The sequence below is a fragment of the Tyto alba genome, unplaced genomic scaffold (assembly GCF_018691265.1).
Source record: "Tyto alba isolate M040663 unplaced genomic scaffold, T.alba_DEE_v4.0 Super-Scaffold_2, whole genome shotgun sequence".
NCBI lineage: Eukaryota > Metazoa > Chordata > Aves > Strigiformes > Tytonidae > Tyto > Tyto alba.
This window is the reverse complement of record NW_024881282.1, coordinates 8,574,225-8,589,904: the sequence shown is the minus strand read 5'-3', so window position 1 is coordinate 8,589,904 and position 15,680 is coordinate 8,574,225. Positions and strand designations below refer to the sequence as shown.

The 15,680-nt window shown below is 41.8% G+C and overlaps 1 protein-coding gene across 1 annotated transcript in view; it reads right to left on the bottom strand.

Annotated features, from left to right (window-relative positions):
• Positions 1–881: 881 nt before the first annotated feature.
• The window catches only part of LOC104363095 (prolylcarboxypeptidase), a 32,670-nt gene continuing 17,871 nt past the window's right edge, over positions 882–15,680 (bottom strand). The window contains exons 5-9 of the mRNA XM_032991124.2: positions 14,845–15,002; positions 13,359–13,531; positions 10,979–11,143; positions 8,433–8,620; positions 882–4,081 (exon numbers count right to left, since the gene is read on the bottom strand). Coding sequence (XP_032847015.2) covers positions 3,877–4,081; positions 8,433–8,620; positions 10,979–11,143; positions 13,359–13,531; positions 14,845–15,002 — 889 coding nt within the window. The 3' untranslated portion in view covers positions 882–3,876. The remainder of the gene's footprint in view (positions 4,082–8,432; positions 8,621–10,978; positions 11,144–13,358; positions 13,532–14,844; positions 15,003–15,680) is intronic.

The following is a 15,680-nucleotide window of genomic DNA, read 5'->3' as shown; positions in this document are numbered from 1 at the left end:
ATCCTCCAAACTGTCAGAAAGACACAGTGATTCCACCATTAGTGCTGGAAGGAGCTAAACCGAGTGTCTATGTGCAAAGTCTTTAACATACATAAAGCTGTTTAGGTCATTTGTGTTTCCTTAGAGATTAGATTCACAACAGCTAAATACCCTTCTTAAGAACAGAGGCAGAAAAAAAAAATCCCTTTATTTAAAGCATATTGACATTTGTCTGCAACATATTTGGTGAACAGACACTATGGGAGACAAAACTTGATTCTCCCTTTGCATACCTTTTTCCTGCGATTAGAATCTACATTCCTGGTTTCTGAAGGGGACTTCCTTTCTATAGTCTCCTTTTATGATCTTAAGTTGAAATTACCTACAAATACAAGTTGCAGAAGCTATTTAGCTCCCTCCAAGACTCTGCAGCCTCAGCCCTGCCCAATTAACTCTTTGGGTTATACAACCCAGTTAAAACCTCCACTTGCCAGGTCAAGGAGTGTTACAGATCCATCCATACAACCATCGTAGACATGAAGGAAGTGTGTTTGCTTGGGACTGCAATAAGCTTTCAAAAACAAAATGGATTTTTTCCCACTATAGCTAGCTTGATTTACATTCAACATGGTTACCTATAGAGAACAACTGGTTCATACACCTGCTCCTCCCCAGGCAGCTAAACCTCTGAAGTGAGAAACTACCGGATGAGAGCAGAGCCTCACCATCTGGCAACTTGATTGCTGTGTGTGTATAACTTGAGGATTTCCCTAACTAGTTTTCCTCCCACTCTACCAAAGTCAAGCACAAAACAAGACAATGCTATTTGCAGAACTCCAAATCTGTAAAGGGATAAAAATCCATGTTCTTACAAAACAAGAGCCAGTTCCAGAAACTCACAATTCATTATTCTAGTGCATTTTTTATTGATACAAACTGAAATTTCAACAGCAAGATTCATGCTTTGGGGAAATCATTCATTCTTCTTCCTTCTGTATTTTCCCCAATGAGTAGAAAACATACATTTTAAAATTCCAATCATTCATGACACATGCCAAGGACATACATAAGCCTGAGATGAAGCACAGCCCATCATCATACACCTAGAAAGAGAAATCAGCCATTTCTCATGGCCCATTTTGTTCTCACCTGCATGAAACAAGCAGGAGAGCTAATATTTAGATGAGGTAGCCAAACATCACAGACAGTCCCTCGGTAGCATAGAGAGATGTGCACTCAGAGATAAATTCTGAAACCTTAGAGTAAGTAGGACCTAAAGTTTCAACTACTCGAGGGGAAAAAAAACTAAAAAGGAAGAACAATTAGAAATAACAGAAAGCTAGTCACCTAATTCATAAGCTAGTCCAAGCAGGAAGAACTTGATGCAAAATGCACTTAAATCAGTCTTACAGACAGAAACTGAATGGAATAATAGTACGATTATTGAAAAACAAATAAACAAAAAACCCCACAAACAAAGCCACACTGAACAATTTTTGTCTCTAAATGTAACTTCAAAATGTACAAAATGTGCGAACTGCATGGTTTATGCTTTATTAAAGGCATTTTTTTCTGCTCATGAAAAGAGTGAAGAGGAATGGAAGCTTAAATTACTTATGCTGATTGAAACTAAAAAGTGTTTTCCAAAGAACAAAGCAGCTCTTTCCTGAGAAAGTTCGTTAGCTAGCAGGGGAGAGAGAGAGAGGAGGAGACACAATCTGATTAACAATATATGGTAGCTGTTAATTTGGACCGTTCATAGTCCAATGCATTAATATCCCCATGTCTTTCTCCATACAACACAGAAATGTTTATCGCAGAATATGCACTTGGAGTAGCACCCTGAGAAATTGGTGGGAGCAGTTGGACCAGGCTCTTCCTTGCTCAGGTAAACCATTTGTATACCCAAATTGCTTTTATTCCTGCAGATTCCGTTCCTTGCCTTGCAGTAAACCAGGATATTACCATACCCTACTTAACACTAAGAAGATACAATGGTATTTCTAAACTTGACTGTAACCCACTTGATTAAAAAATCAATTTTTATTTGTTTCAGAAAAATGTAAGGTCACCCTATCATTATAAAGTACACAAGTAACAGACTGGAATATATTTATAGCAGAGTACCAAAAATCAAAACTCTTGGAAAAATGATTGTCAGCAGGGGTCAGGCAAATTCTACATAGATCTTCCCTTCCCCCTGTGGTTCTTCTTTGGTCTTATTCTCTATAGTCTCTTAAGTAATTACCTTGCTCAAGAGCATGAGGTTCAGATTGTGGAGTCTGAACATAAATGTCATATTCAACACAAGCCGAGGAAATGCCTGCAACTATTGGAAAGAAGATGCACAGGAGTGTTTTAAAAGACAAAATTTCAGTGTTGGGTTCACTTTCTTCCCAGAGGATGGGAGGAGACTGGAAACAGAGAAGGCCACCTGGTGTCTTAGGAAAATACTCAACTATCAGGCATATCACCAAAGCTGAGAAAACTTTTCAACCGAATTGGAATTTTAAGAGTCTGGGGACAAGAAGCCTTGCCCGAGTGTTTCTGAAACAGAGTTGTCCTTTAAACTGCAAAGAATCCTTTCTGAAGAAGGGCTTCAGTGTGAATGAAAACGAGGGGACTGCCCCAAGCCATTTATTAATGTCAAATATGCTGTCTCATGAATCAGGGCAGTTTGTCTGTTTTGGAAGCCTTACAGAAAGCCCAGTGCACCTGGCTCGTTGAGCTCAGCATCAGGCTTTAGGCTGATCCAAGAGGATAGCTGCATTCTGTGTTTTCAATAGTTTGTCCCGCAAACAATTTTTTTAAAAAGGCTTTTATTGAAGACCCATCAGCAAACAGATCATGCAGAATTTGAACAATACACAGAATGGGAGGGAGGGAGGAACCCACACAAGGCACAGCCCCAATTATTTGTCACTTCATAAGATCTAGCCAGCACAAGTGTCTCTTCAAGAGAATAGCTTCGAAAGCTTCCCAATTTGAAAAAGCTAAGTGTTTGTGGGGGATACACACATATACACATACACACACACAAAAAAATATATCCAGAGTTTTCTTTGGCAACTGTCATCACAGTGGCAGATATTTCAGAATTAGGACAAACAGCAAAGGAAGAAATAAAACCCTGATGCGGATTGTGCAAGCTCAGCCAGTTATCAGCAGAGTGAGTCTGGGCCCAGCCCTGACCATTCAGTACAGCATAGAATGGAAAAGCCACCTGAGGCAGCTTTGATTAATAAACTGCCAGAAAACTGGGGGGGCATGGGGGGGGTGGGGGGGTGTGGAGAAAAGAAAAAAGAAAAATAAGATATTTACTTCTTTTCCAGCACTGATTCCAAAGGGTAAGGACTGCTTAGTTTCTTTACAAAGAACACAGCCAGTTTCCCCATGCCTTCCCTATCTCTCCACCAAACATCACAGTAAGATGTGATTTCTGTTTCTTCATTATCTCTGTGCTCCTGCCCGGACAGTTTATACCATCCAAGGGTGCCTGAAATTCAGTCCCACTGAAGGCAGCAGGAGTTTCATCAACAGCACTGCCATTTAATCCACAGTATATACCAGCAGTCAGGACAACCACCACCTAGCTCAGCAAGGAAGGCATCAAGCCTAAAACAGGAACTCTTTATGGTAAAGCATTTGAGAAGAGCAGAAGAGGAAAACAAGCCAGAGCAGGCAGCTCAATCCATGCATTTTGACTAAAGTTTATTATCTGAGAATGCTCTCCATCTATCTGCTGCCTGCTTCTCTCATGGGCACAAGCAATAGTTAGCACTGCAACACGGGTGAGGAAGCAGGAGTGAAACGTTCAAATGACTGTGTGATAACGCTTGGCCCTACTCCCAGCAAAGCCAGCAGAGGTATAATGGCCACAGTCGTTGCAGTACCACTTCAGTGGCTGTGCCTGGCCTTCTTAATCCACTGCTTCATGTAGCAGATTTCCAAGGCTCGAGCTTGCTGCACAGATCTGGGGTCCAAAGGGTTGCGGCTGCGTAGGTCTAGGTGATGGGCTCCATCTGGGATCACAATTGCCACGAGGGAATCGGTGATGTTCTGAGTCACCCCACCTGCAGACCAGGGGTCCAGGCCACCATTGCTGTCAGGAGAGAACACTTCATTAGGGTACATCTGCACAGCAGCCAGCAGTGGGGCTGCAGCTCACATCAACATGTCCGTGTTGACTTTCACCTGGTTTTGCATGTGTACTGACAGAAACAGACCTCAGCCCTGCCTCAGTGTCTTGTGCCCATCACTCTGCAGAGAGAAGCCTTCTTGACAGAGGTACAAAGATATTAGTAACTTAAGCAAGGCTATGCTTCTGTCATTAATTATCTGTTAATTCAGATAATAGCCTATAATAGTGCCACAGTATCCGGAAATCAATTTGTTGCCACCTGTCATTGTCACAAAAGGTTCAGGTTCCCTTGCACCAAGGCTCCCCTGCAGCCAGACATGTCCAAATTCCAAAATCAAAGCTCTTTGCTCTCCTTCTTCACAGTATGCCATAATCTAATAAACAACTGGACCCTTTAGAGATGAATTTTCAGGAAGTTTACCTTTTGCTGTCTCAGCTGCATGTCAACCTGGTTTTGCAAGGAAATGCTTGGACTTCTGTTGGTCTCCTTATTTCTAATAACAACCACATTAAAAGCTTTTATCCCTCAAGAAACTGTGACTCTTCCTCTGTGACAGGACAATTTAATGCAATTCACTTCCCCTTCTCCCTCATCCCCAATCAACAAAAGCATTCCTTGCTCTATAGATCTGGCTCTGGATAATGCCTCGTCCATGGAGCAAGCCAATGGCTGAACAGGGATGTGGGTTTTTCTTCTCTCATTCCTAGCTTTGGGCTTGACCCAGTAATACCTACCACATCTTATTTTGCTTTACTGCAAAGTTCCTCCCACGTGTGGTCCATCTTTCTGCACAAAGCAAGCAACATCTGTATACTTATGAAACTACACAAATCTAGATCTGTTCCTCATTTAAAATACTGGACCTACCCTCAAAAGGAAACATTAGAGTGGGACTACTGCATGTCAGCATAAATTTCTAGGAATATCCAAGAAATTAAAACATCCTTGAACATTGAGATATGCAGCTAGAAAAATACCAAAATGGCAGCACCAGAAAATAACAGAAAGAATGAGTTAAAAATAATTTTTTAGAAAGAACTAAGAGTAAAAACTTGATGAGGTCTGAACTAATACATTATTTGTTCCTCCATTGAAAAGAACCAAGTATCTTGAATCTCTGTAGTTCTTCATTTTCGGTGATTCTAAATATGACTTAGGAGAAGAGAAACATTTTGTATCTGCAAAACAAAAAGCATACAGAGCTGACCAATAAGCAAAAAGCATTTGATTTAAAAGGTTGCCTGAATCAGCAGAGCACCTTGGCAACAGGGGGATGAGTTGCTGAGAGACCCAAGATGTACATGAACTTGGATCTTTTGGTCCCAGTCATGTGGAAACTAAGCATGCCACAAAAAACCAACACTGTCTCTGGCTTTTCTGAGAGCTTCTGGCTGCATCCTCTGCAGTTCCTGCCAAATGATGGCACCAGAGGCACTGACGCAGTTTGGGAAGTCATACTTGCTGAGAGGAGGGGCGGTGGGGGGCTCACCATAAAAGTCTTAACAGTTTAACAGAATAAGATAATTCAGTACCAAGTGGGATGGTTTATTTATGTGTTAAAACTAAGCATGCATGTAAGTACACAGTTGCCCATCTTATAGGACAGGAGTTTCCCAATGTACACAGAAGCAGTAAAAGAAAAGAAAGAATAAAAAGTCAGCCATTCCTTTCTAGCAGTGTCCAGGCAAGTAGGGCTTCAGAAAAACAACCCTAATGCAAAATATCAGCACACTAGTCCTGTTTTCAATTCATATTTCCTTGACAGCATAAATAGGGTCCTGCCTACCCCACAGTATGCAGTTCCCTTTCCTATCATCTCTTCAGAGCCTACTCAGCTCTCTAGCCCTGCCCAGAACAGAGAGGTTTTACACAACTTTAGCAGCATATCTGTGCATCCTTTTTTATTATGTCCATTCCCCACAATTGCCAAGTTTTGTTTTATCAATTTTTTTTCTCTCACCTTTTCTCTTCAGCCAGGCAGCAATCTGCCTTTTCTTCTCCTCCATTCCCTTCTTTTATGCTAACAATCCACCTCTTTTGCTAACAATGTGCAGAACTGGATAGGTGGGTGCTCTAATTTAGAAGTGTACAGACTAGGTGTGATCCATTCAGATTGAAAAATATCAATTTTTAGACTGTGCACACCAAATTTATTACTGTTGGATACAACCTGGGCTGATTTTGACTACCATAGTATGTTGATGATGAGACACTACCAAAAGCTACAAACTCTTTGCCACCACATGCATGAAGAGCATTAAAACACCATTTCCTCCTCTGTGCAGCACTTCCACACCAAGTACGCAGCACGTTCCGCTAAGAGTACCAGGGGTGGAAACTGCTGGAAGAAAAAGGGAAAACAGGGTTCTGAAACCCCCAACTTCCTCAAACTAGTGTTTTAATAAAGATACACTGCCTGATACAGGCAAGTAATATCTGCCTACAGCCCAAGTAACCACTCACTCACTACCTACCCTGAAGAAGGTAAAGTGGCAATGGAGACTCCTGTGTCGATCCCATACAACACAGCGTGACTGCAGTGATGCACTGCTCACAGAGGTAGAAGCAGCAACACCTATTTAAGTATCCTGGCCAAATCCCACAGCAGCTAGATAAATCCACCCTACAGTGGTTCTCTTCAGATGGAACATTCTTCTCTTCCTGTGCTAAACTGTTGAGCAAGTTGCCTGACACTTGAAACACAGTGCTTTACCCCACGGGGAGCCACATCCCCTGGTAAACATAGGGGTATTTTTGTAAAGCACTCTGCAGTGTTCAAGGATAAAAGGCTCTTATATAAAATGTACAGTATTGACAGTGTATTTGTTTGAAGAGAAACAACCCAGCTTGAGATCCAAACCTCTGTGTGTACAGCACTACTTCTTCATTGATTTGGTTGCTTTCAAGCTTTTCTCATTTCAAGCTCCTTCAGCTGGCATAAACTCTTAAACACTTAGATTTGTTTGCTTGTCTATCGTTCACAAAGCAGACTTCTACTGTACAGAGCTGTGAAGCCTTGGAAATAAGCAACACTGCAGAAATTAAGTTAAACCAACACTTTTTTTTTATTAAAAAGTTTTCCAAAAAAGGGTGGACTTTCTCACTCCAGAACAGATATCCTGCTGGGACGGAAACAGCAAGAAGCAAACACAAGAGGAAAGTAACAGGTCTTTGGAGGCAAACAGACCAACGCTAACAGTTGAAATAGAGACTACTTCCCAATTCAAATGAGAACTTTCTACTTTTAAAATACACACCTATTTACCAAGCCAAACAGACTAATTCTGAGTTTTGTTTAAAGAAGTGGCAGGGATTATTTTGAAAAGGCCTTGCACGATTTTAACCAGAGCAGAGAGTAATATATTTATCTATCTATCTATGTATCTCCATATCCATCCAGGGTCTGCCTGCAGTGGGCAACCAGTACAGCAAGTCAGAACTTTTGAAGCACAGGCTCTACTGGGTTTATTAAATGCCTCCCTACCACATAACAACCTAATGAACAGCCAGTATGTAGCTGTTCTGAATTTTGTATCACCTCACAGCAGAAGTATAGCTACCCAAATATCCCTTTAAAGAAAGCAGAGTTTAAACCTTAAAAATAAGGAAAGTGAAGGCTGTGTAGAACACAAACAGCATGCACTAGTCTGGAACATTTCTTTCACTTTTTGTCCGCATTCAAAGGTGCTTCAGAAAAGCTTCTGTTGTATTACTGGTATGCCTTGCTAGAATGGAAACATCTCTTTGTGCTTGGATGTTACACAAGTTTGTTGAAACTTGCCTAAGTACCACTAAAAGAAATGGGCAATTGGCAGTGATAGGAAAGCTCCCCAAGTTATTTCCCTCTTTCTTCTGTATCAAAGAGGAATGTCACACCAGCCCCTCCACAAGGCTATCACCCTGAGCAACACTTTTAGTGACTGAGATCCTGTGTCACATCTAGAGCTTCTTTAGACTTTCCTATTATGTGGAAGAGACAGTGCTTTGGCTTCATAAAAGCTAAATGGACTTACCAGCATGGGAAACCTGGACTTTGACCACACATAAGGAGTCCACATTGGAAAAAAATTACATTTCGCAGAATCCCAACCCAGATTGTTCTTTTAGAGTCACACAGGCAGTGACAGAACTGTTGGCTTCTCTGGCCACTGCAGCTTCAGCATTTTACTCCCAAGAGCAATACAAAGCATGCCCATCATTTATTCAGCTAGATTGTTGGACACAGATCCTTTTGCTACTTATGGCAGGCTCTCTGCACTGACAACCCAAACTGGTGGAAGACTCCACTCTAGAAACTGAAACAAGGCTTACCTGAAGACAATGTTGCTGTGTGAACTGATGTTTTTCCCTCCATACATAGAAAGAATCCAAGAGGGACGAGGTCTTACTCCCCACAGCCTGTAACACTCTTCTGAAAGTGCATCAAAGTCCCATTTCTCAGGCTCAAACATGTCACTGATGCCATCTGTGCACATGGGCATCACCATTTCGGTGCAAGCCTGAAAGAGCGAGCAGGGCAACAACATGTATTCCCAGGACACTGTTCAAAAGCTGTTAGTAGAGTGTTTAAATAAATATGCTCAAACAGGATTTGATCACTAATTACCACCAAACCATTTAGGGTGGAAAAGGCCCTTAAGATCTTCAAGTTCAACCATTAACCGAACACTGCCAAGTCCACCACTAAGCCATGTCCCTAAGCACCACATCTACATGTCTCAAATACCTCCAGGGATGGTGACTCAATCACTTCACTGGGCATCCTGTTCCAATGCCTGACAACCTTTTCAGTGAAGAAATTTTTCCTAATAACGAATCTAAACCTCCTCGACACAATTTGAGGCCATTACCTCTTGTCCTACAGCTTATTACTTAGGAAAGGAGACTGACCTCCACCTCGCTACAACCTCCTTTCAGGTAGATGTAGAGAGCAATAATGCTCCCCTGAGCCTCCTTCTCTCCAGGCTAAACGACCCCAGTTCCCTCAGCTGCTCCTCAGAAGGCTTGTGCTCTGGACCCTTAACTACCTTCATTGCCCTCTGGACATGTTCCAGCACCTCAATGTCTTTCTTGTAGTGAGGGGCCCAAAACTGAACACAGGATTCGAGGTGTGACCTCACCATTGCCGAGTACAGGGGGACGATCGCTTCCCTAGTTCTGCTGGCCACACTATCTCTGATACAAGCCAGGATGCTCTTGGCCTTGACCACCTTGGGCACACTGTCAGGTCACATTCAGCCTGCTACCAACCAACACCCCCAGGTCCTTTTCCACCAGGGAGCTTTCCAGCCACTCTGCCCCAAGACGGTAGCGTTGCATGGGGTGGTTGTGACCCAAGTGCAGGACCCGGCACTGAAACTTGTTGAACCTCATACAGCTGGCCTCAGCCCTCAGATCCAGCCTGTCCAGATCCCTCCATAGAGCCTTCCTACCCTCCAGCAGGTCAACACTCCTGTCCAACTTGGTGTCATCTGCAAACTTACCGAGGGTGCACTCAATACCCTCATCCAGATCACCGATAAAGATATTAAACAGAACTGGCCCCAATACTGAGCCCTGGGGAACACCACTTGTGACCGGCCACCAACTGCATTTAGCTCCATTCCCCACCACGCTTTAGGCCCGGCCATCCAGCCAGTTTTTTTTACCCAGTGAAGAGCGCACCAATCCAAACTGTGAGTAGCCAGTTTCTCTAGGAGAATGCTGTGGGAAACAGCGTCAAATGTTTGTACTAAAGTCCAGGTAAACAGTATCCACAGCCTTTCCCTCATCCACCAAGTGGATCATCACTAAGCCTGATCACCTGGTTGTCCTGTATGTGCCATGTGATGGCACCCAAGGTGAACTGCTCCATAACCTTCCCTGGCACCAAGATCAGACTGACAGGCCTGTAGTTCTCTGGATCCTCCTTCCAGCTCTTCTTGTAGATTGTACAGAACACACATACCAAGCAAAAGTTTTCTCTTTCACACAAACTATTCTCTGATATCTTACTGATACTAGCAAAAAAAGGAAAACAAACTATATCCTGGAAGCAACATATTCCCCACCATGGCAATTAATCTGTTTGTACTTGTCCCCCTTCCTACATGCCTTCAGAAGCAGGCAGGGAACAAGCTGTATAGTGGATGTGTTGTTTTGATGAGCCCAGCTGTCATATTTTTGGTTACCCATATGGCATTTCCCCCTTTTCTCAGAGGACAACTTACAAAGCCTGCACATCTCCTGGGGCTGTCCAGCACAAATGCATAAGAGACAGCAGCCAAGAGCAGATGGTCACGACCTGAACACTGATTCCTAACACCTTGCTTCTGGAAGCAGCTGTCCCGCCCCTCTGAAGAAAGACTGTGTATAACTGTGTTGCATGTGCTTAGTAAATGGGATAGAGAAAGCAGAATGCCCTGGATCTCTTACTGCAGGAATCTGTATTTTTGTTGCTCACTTGATGGGAAAGGCTGTGTCTTGGTGAGCTACAGGATAAACAGCTTTTGTTGAAAGAAATTAGTATCAACATATCCTCACATATTTGCCTGCACAAATTGAGGTAGGCAGCTGGGATGGGGGGATTAGAAGACCGAGATGCTGCTGCTGTATATAACTTTCAGACAATGTGAAGAGCTGAAACTCAACAATTAGCTAGATAACGAAGATACAACCTAAACCTCCTGGGAAAGCTGCTTCTCTTTTGTGCCTTGCCCGCCCCACTATAACCATACCTGCTTCATGCTTACATTTGGCATCAGTACATCAATTACATCCGGTGCAATACATTGACAGCTAATTGACTTGACAATTCTCATCAGCTCTAGCCCAAAAAACCTCACCAAGTTACAATTTGGAAAGGATAGAGCACATACCTGATAGTACCAACCCAACTGTCCCAGATTCTTTGTTGCAGTCTCCAACATGTCTAAGCATGAGGCTTCTCCCGAATAATTGTAATATAAATTTACTGCCTGGAAAATATTCTGCAGCAACAATTTGTCAGAGATACTGGGATCTTTCAAGAACTTGCAGACTTCCTGCAATGGAGAGAAGGGAGAGTTAAAACTATCAGAAATAAAGATTAATACATGATACCAGATGGGATATCAATATCTTTTCAAAGTACTGTCAGACCTCTTCCAGAAAGCATCTTTCTATGCAATGATATACCCTGAGCATTATCATGAAAAGCAGTATTCCACTGGCATAGTGCATGCTACTATGAGGGACGTGAAACCACCTCCTGGTTAAAACTTTAAAACCAGTGCAACCTGAATATTTCATTCAAACTTTACAATCTGTTTCCCATTCTTTAAAACAGATACTTAATAAAGAGCATTTAATGAAAGACGACACATGCAAATATGTAACAAAAGCTCCAGGTAGAGATTTGGGTTCCCTGCAGTTTGCTCTAATATAAATGGAAACATCCATGTAGGGAAACCTCTAACATTTTTTAAGTCTTCTTATGCAGCAACATTGCAAAATTCTTACATCTTCGTGTTCAGAAAATATGAAGTGGTAAAACAAGACACTGTCTCACCAGTGAAAAATTAAGAGCAATCTTGGATAGAGTTTAATTCAAAATCTTAACTGAGGACACAAGTAGTGGGGAAAAAAAAAAACAGAACAAAACCCAGAAAACACAAAAGCTACTGTTGCAGAAAGTTTTCTCATCTTAAAACACTCTTTTTGGCAAGGCTCTCTCCTTGCCCCTGCTCCCATGGAGTTGGGACTAATAAAAGAACAGTGAAGGGCAAAAGCTGTGAATCTGAGCTCCCAGCTCACCAGAAGACTCCAAAGTTACTCTCTGCAGGAAGCAAATGACACACTGCAACTCCAGTGCTGTTCAAGTACAGGGGGCACAGGCACACGGAGACAACTCACAAGGCCAGTGCAAACTGCATCTTCCCAGAAGTGAACTTCCTACCCTACCCTCTCCTGTATAATCTTTTTCCCCTCATTTTCATTGTGGAAGCTAGGAAACCAATCCCTCCCTTGTCCCCTACAGAAAGTGTCAGAGCACAGCTCCCACATTTTGCTATTCCAAATAGGTTTTATGGTTTGGCTAGCTCAGCCATTGGTTCTTAACTCAGCAATTAGAGGTTTAGAGAGCTTACTAATTCATGCACATATACACTGCAAAGAGATATCAAAGCAGAGGGCTGCAGACAGTTCTGTATCTGAAGCTGAAATTGCGTGGTAGAGACAGAGATCACTATTTCTGAGATAGTACTGGCAGCCCACAACACAGAACAGATTATGCAATATATATCTAGCTACCCAAACACACTTTTCTCCCTTTTCTCACTCTCAGAATCAGATTAGTGCTTCTGTTTCGGAAAAAAGCCTCTGAACAGCTTAAATAACTCAGATTTCATACATTAGCATTGTCCAGATAAGGAGCAGCCTTTTCTATTTTAGGTTTATACCTCAACTGAACAGAGATAGCATGGACAGAGGCAAAGGTGAGCACATTTCTTGTGTCAGATTGATAAAACAGCAGAAATAATTTTCAAGGTGTTCATACTGCCCTTTTCAGACAGCCACCTAAGACAGATGAATGTCCCTCCCTTCCTCCATCAGGCAGCTCTACACAAGGAAAAATTTTTATTTTATATTGAACTACTACTTAGTAGTGAAAAATACTAATATATTACCTGCCTCACTTGTCATACACAGTAAACCCAAAGCCATGCAGGGAAATTCAAACAGGGTCTTAAAAGAACAAAAACACTCTAAGAAAATAGAAATCTTGAAAGCACTACAGATAAACAGAACTGCCCAAGTGAAGGTTTGAAATTGTGAAAAGTGGTTCTGCTTTGAGAAGCGACCCTGCAAGGAAAACTTTTATGGGGATCCACACTTACTCTCACTTAGTTCTCCCACATCAAAAAGAACATAGGCTCAAAACTTTGTCTTCAATTGCAAGCTCTGACAACTAAGCTCCCATCAGAAGCTTTAATTGCATGTGTTTTTTGTGCAGCAATCCTGCTCCTCATCTCTGCAGGACAGCTGAGGATTTTCAGTCATCCCTGATACTTTTCCTCTGGGCTCTTGATGCAATTTATTAGCCCTACAAGCAGCCATTAGTCAAACCAGTTGATACGCAAGAAGAAATTGCCCTGGTTCTCTTTCCAGCCATGTTGGTTCTACAAAGCCAAAAATAAAGGAAAATGTGCAGAGTAGGAGACAAGGAGAAAATTAGTTAAAACAAATGGTGAATTCTACAAGACACTGATTCTTAGTTACCTGTACAGGCCAAGCTGGCAGAGGCTGCAAGAAGTCAGCTTTGTAGGGATAGTTCACCATAGCCAAGTTTACCCATGTTTCACTCAGCCAATTTTTCAATACAGCAGCATCCTGAAGATTTTTTAATGGGGTGCACAAATGAAATGTGCTGGAAAGCCACTGTAAACCTGCATCTTTAATAATAAATAAAATATTTAATGTATTGTACCATTAACACACAGGTCAGTTGTGCTGCTGCTAAAAAATATTTTCACTTAGCATACCTAATCTGGTGAAATTATTCCACATACATACAAAGCACAGCAAATTAAATTTTAATCAACACCTCTAAGTGAAGGGAAATACAATCTGCATACTTCAGCATATGGGTGTGTCACACCTGAGATTATACAAAAAACAAAGACAGATTTACAACACTTTTGGCATTTTTTTGATAGAAGTAACATCAGGGCATGCTTCTTCCAATTAAAAGAAAAATTTCAAACCAGCTAGCTCAGTGCAAGGACTGTTAATAGATAGATCTCTTGGGACTCTCCTGGCCTTTGCTTTCATTATTTTATCTGGTCTAGAACTCATCCCATTCATCTTCCTTGATTTTAATTAGCTAACTCATCATACCAGGCTTTCTCTTAAGGACACTTAATTAAAAAAAAAAAAATCTTGGTACTTCAGTTAATTCCTTTGTTGTACAGTGATCTCATCTGATATAGAATCATAGAATCATTCAGGTTGGAAAAGACCCTTAGGATCATCAGGTCCATTAACCTAGCACTGACAATTCCACTACTAAACCATGTCCCTAAGTGCCACATCTACATGTCTTTTAAATATCTCCAGGGGTGGTGACTCAACCACTTCCCTGGGCAGCCTGTTCTAAAGCTAAACAAGCCTTTCAGTGAAGAATTTTCTCCTAATATCCAATCTAAACCTCCCCTGGTACAACTTGAAGCCATTTCCTCTTGTCCTATCACTTGTTACCTGGGAAAAGAGACCAACATCCACCTTGCTACAACCTCCTTTCAGGTAGTTGTAGAATCAGAATCGTTTAGGTTGGAAAAGACCCTTAAGATCAAATCCAGCTCAGTCTCTAGCACTGAATTCATAAGGGCTACAGTGTTTTTTCTGTACCTGATTGCCTCGGTATTTAAACTATATTTCTTGGAGTAACAACTAACCTGGCCTACTCTGTCGGGAAGAAATACAAGCCTTGAGGTTCTGATCTGGAATCAGCCCTGTCTGAATTTAGGGATGTTTGGACCTGGATTCTAGATCACATCAGGCCTGAATGAAGCTTGTGATCCAACAAAACAGACATTTAAGAAATAATCATGAAGCCATTTGGCAATTTTCAGAACTAATGGCATAGTTTCAAAAAACCCCAATACCTATATAGATGAATGCCGTAACACAAGTTTGTTGATTTTATTAAGTCATAGAACAATCCTGAACACCATGACCCTTTGCAAAAATATTGGTGAGGTCTTACCTGTTGAGGAAAGACGGTTAATGGCATTCCAGGAATTCCGGATGCTTTCTGAGCAGCCTGTCCCACTCTTTTTGAAATCATTGGTCACTATGCTGAAGTAAGTGCCACACGGAACCAAATCACCAAACTGCCAGATTGGGGCAGAGGCTGCCAGAGCTCTGCAAAGGGACATAAAAAGATCCTGAACCCCTGCAAAGCGAACTTCTGTCCTCTGGTCAGTGCCCTCCTCACAGTCACTATTTAAGTAGCATTTATAATTCAGCTTGGTCACTGAGTCCTAGGCAAACTAACCATAACGTTGCAAAACTATCCCATAGGTCTGCATGCAGAGGCTGTTGAAGGTTAAGTCTTGGACACAAACATAAAGAGACCAGTAAATACATAAAGTAGAAATTCAGACTTGCTTACTTCAGTATTTTTCATTCTTACCTAGCAACTAGGTCTTTCTCACTAGGCACTGTTTAAACTCAACTGAAGAGAGCCCCTGGCCACAAAAATCTATTCTCTAGCATAAAAGGTAGGGAAATTACTATTCTTGTTTCCTAGAGGAGAACAAAGGCACTGAAGAGATTAAAGACCTGCCTCAAGTCATCAGGAAGTCTGGTGACCCTAAAAAAAATCATGTGCGAAGTCAGTGTTCATAATAATTGTTTTCACAAAACTAATAGATAGCTCTGAAAATATATGCCATCCAGTACCTTCTGAACTACAGTTGTCTTACAGGCAAACAGTACATCTTCCCAAATTCAAGGTAACTTAATTCCTCCTCTGAATAGTGAAAAATTCAAGCCAGCTTAAATTATGGTACTTCTCCCAGTGCTGTAATATTTATAGCA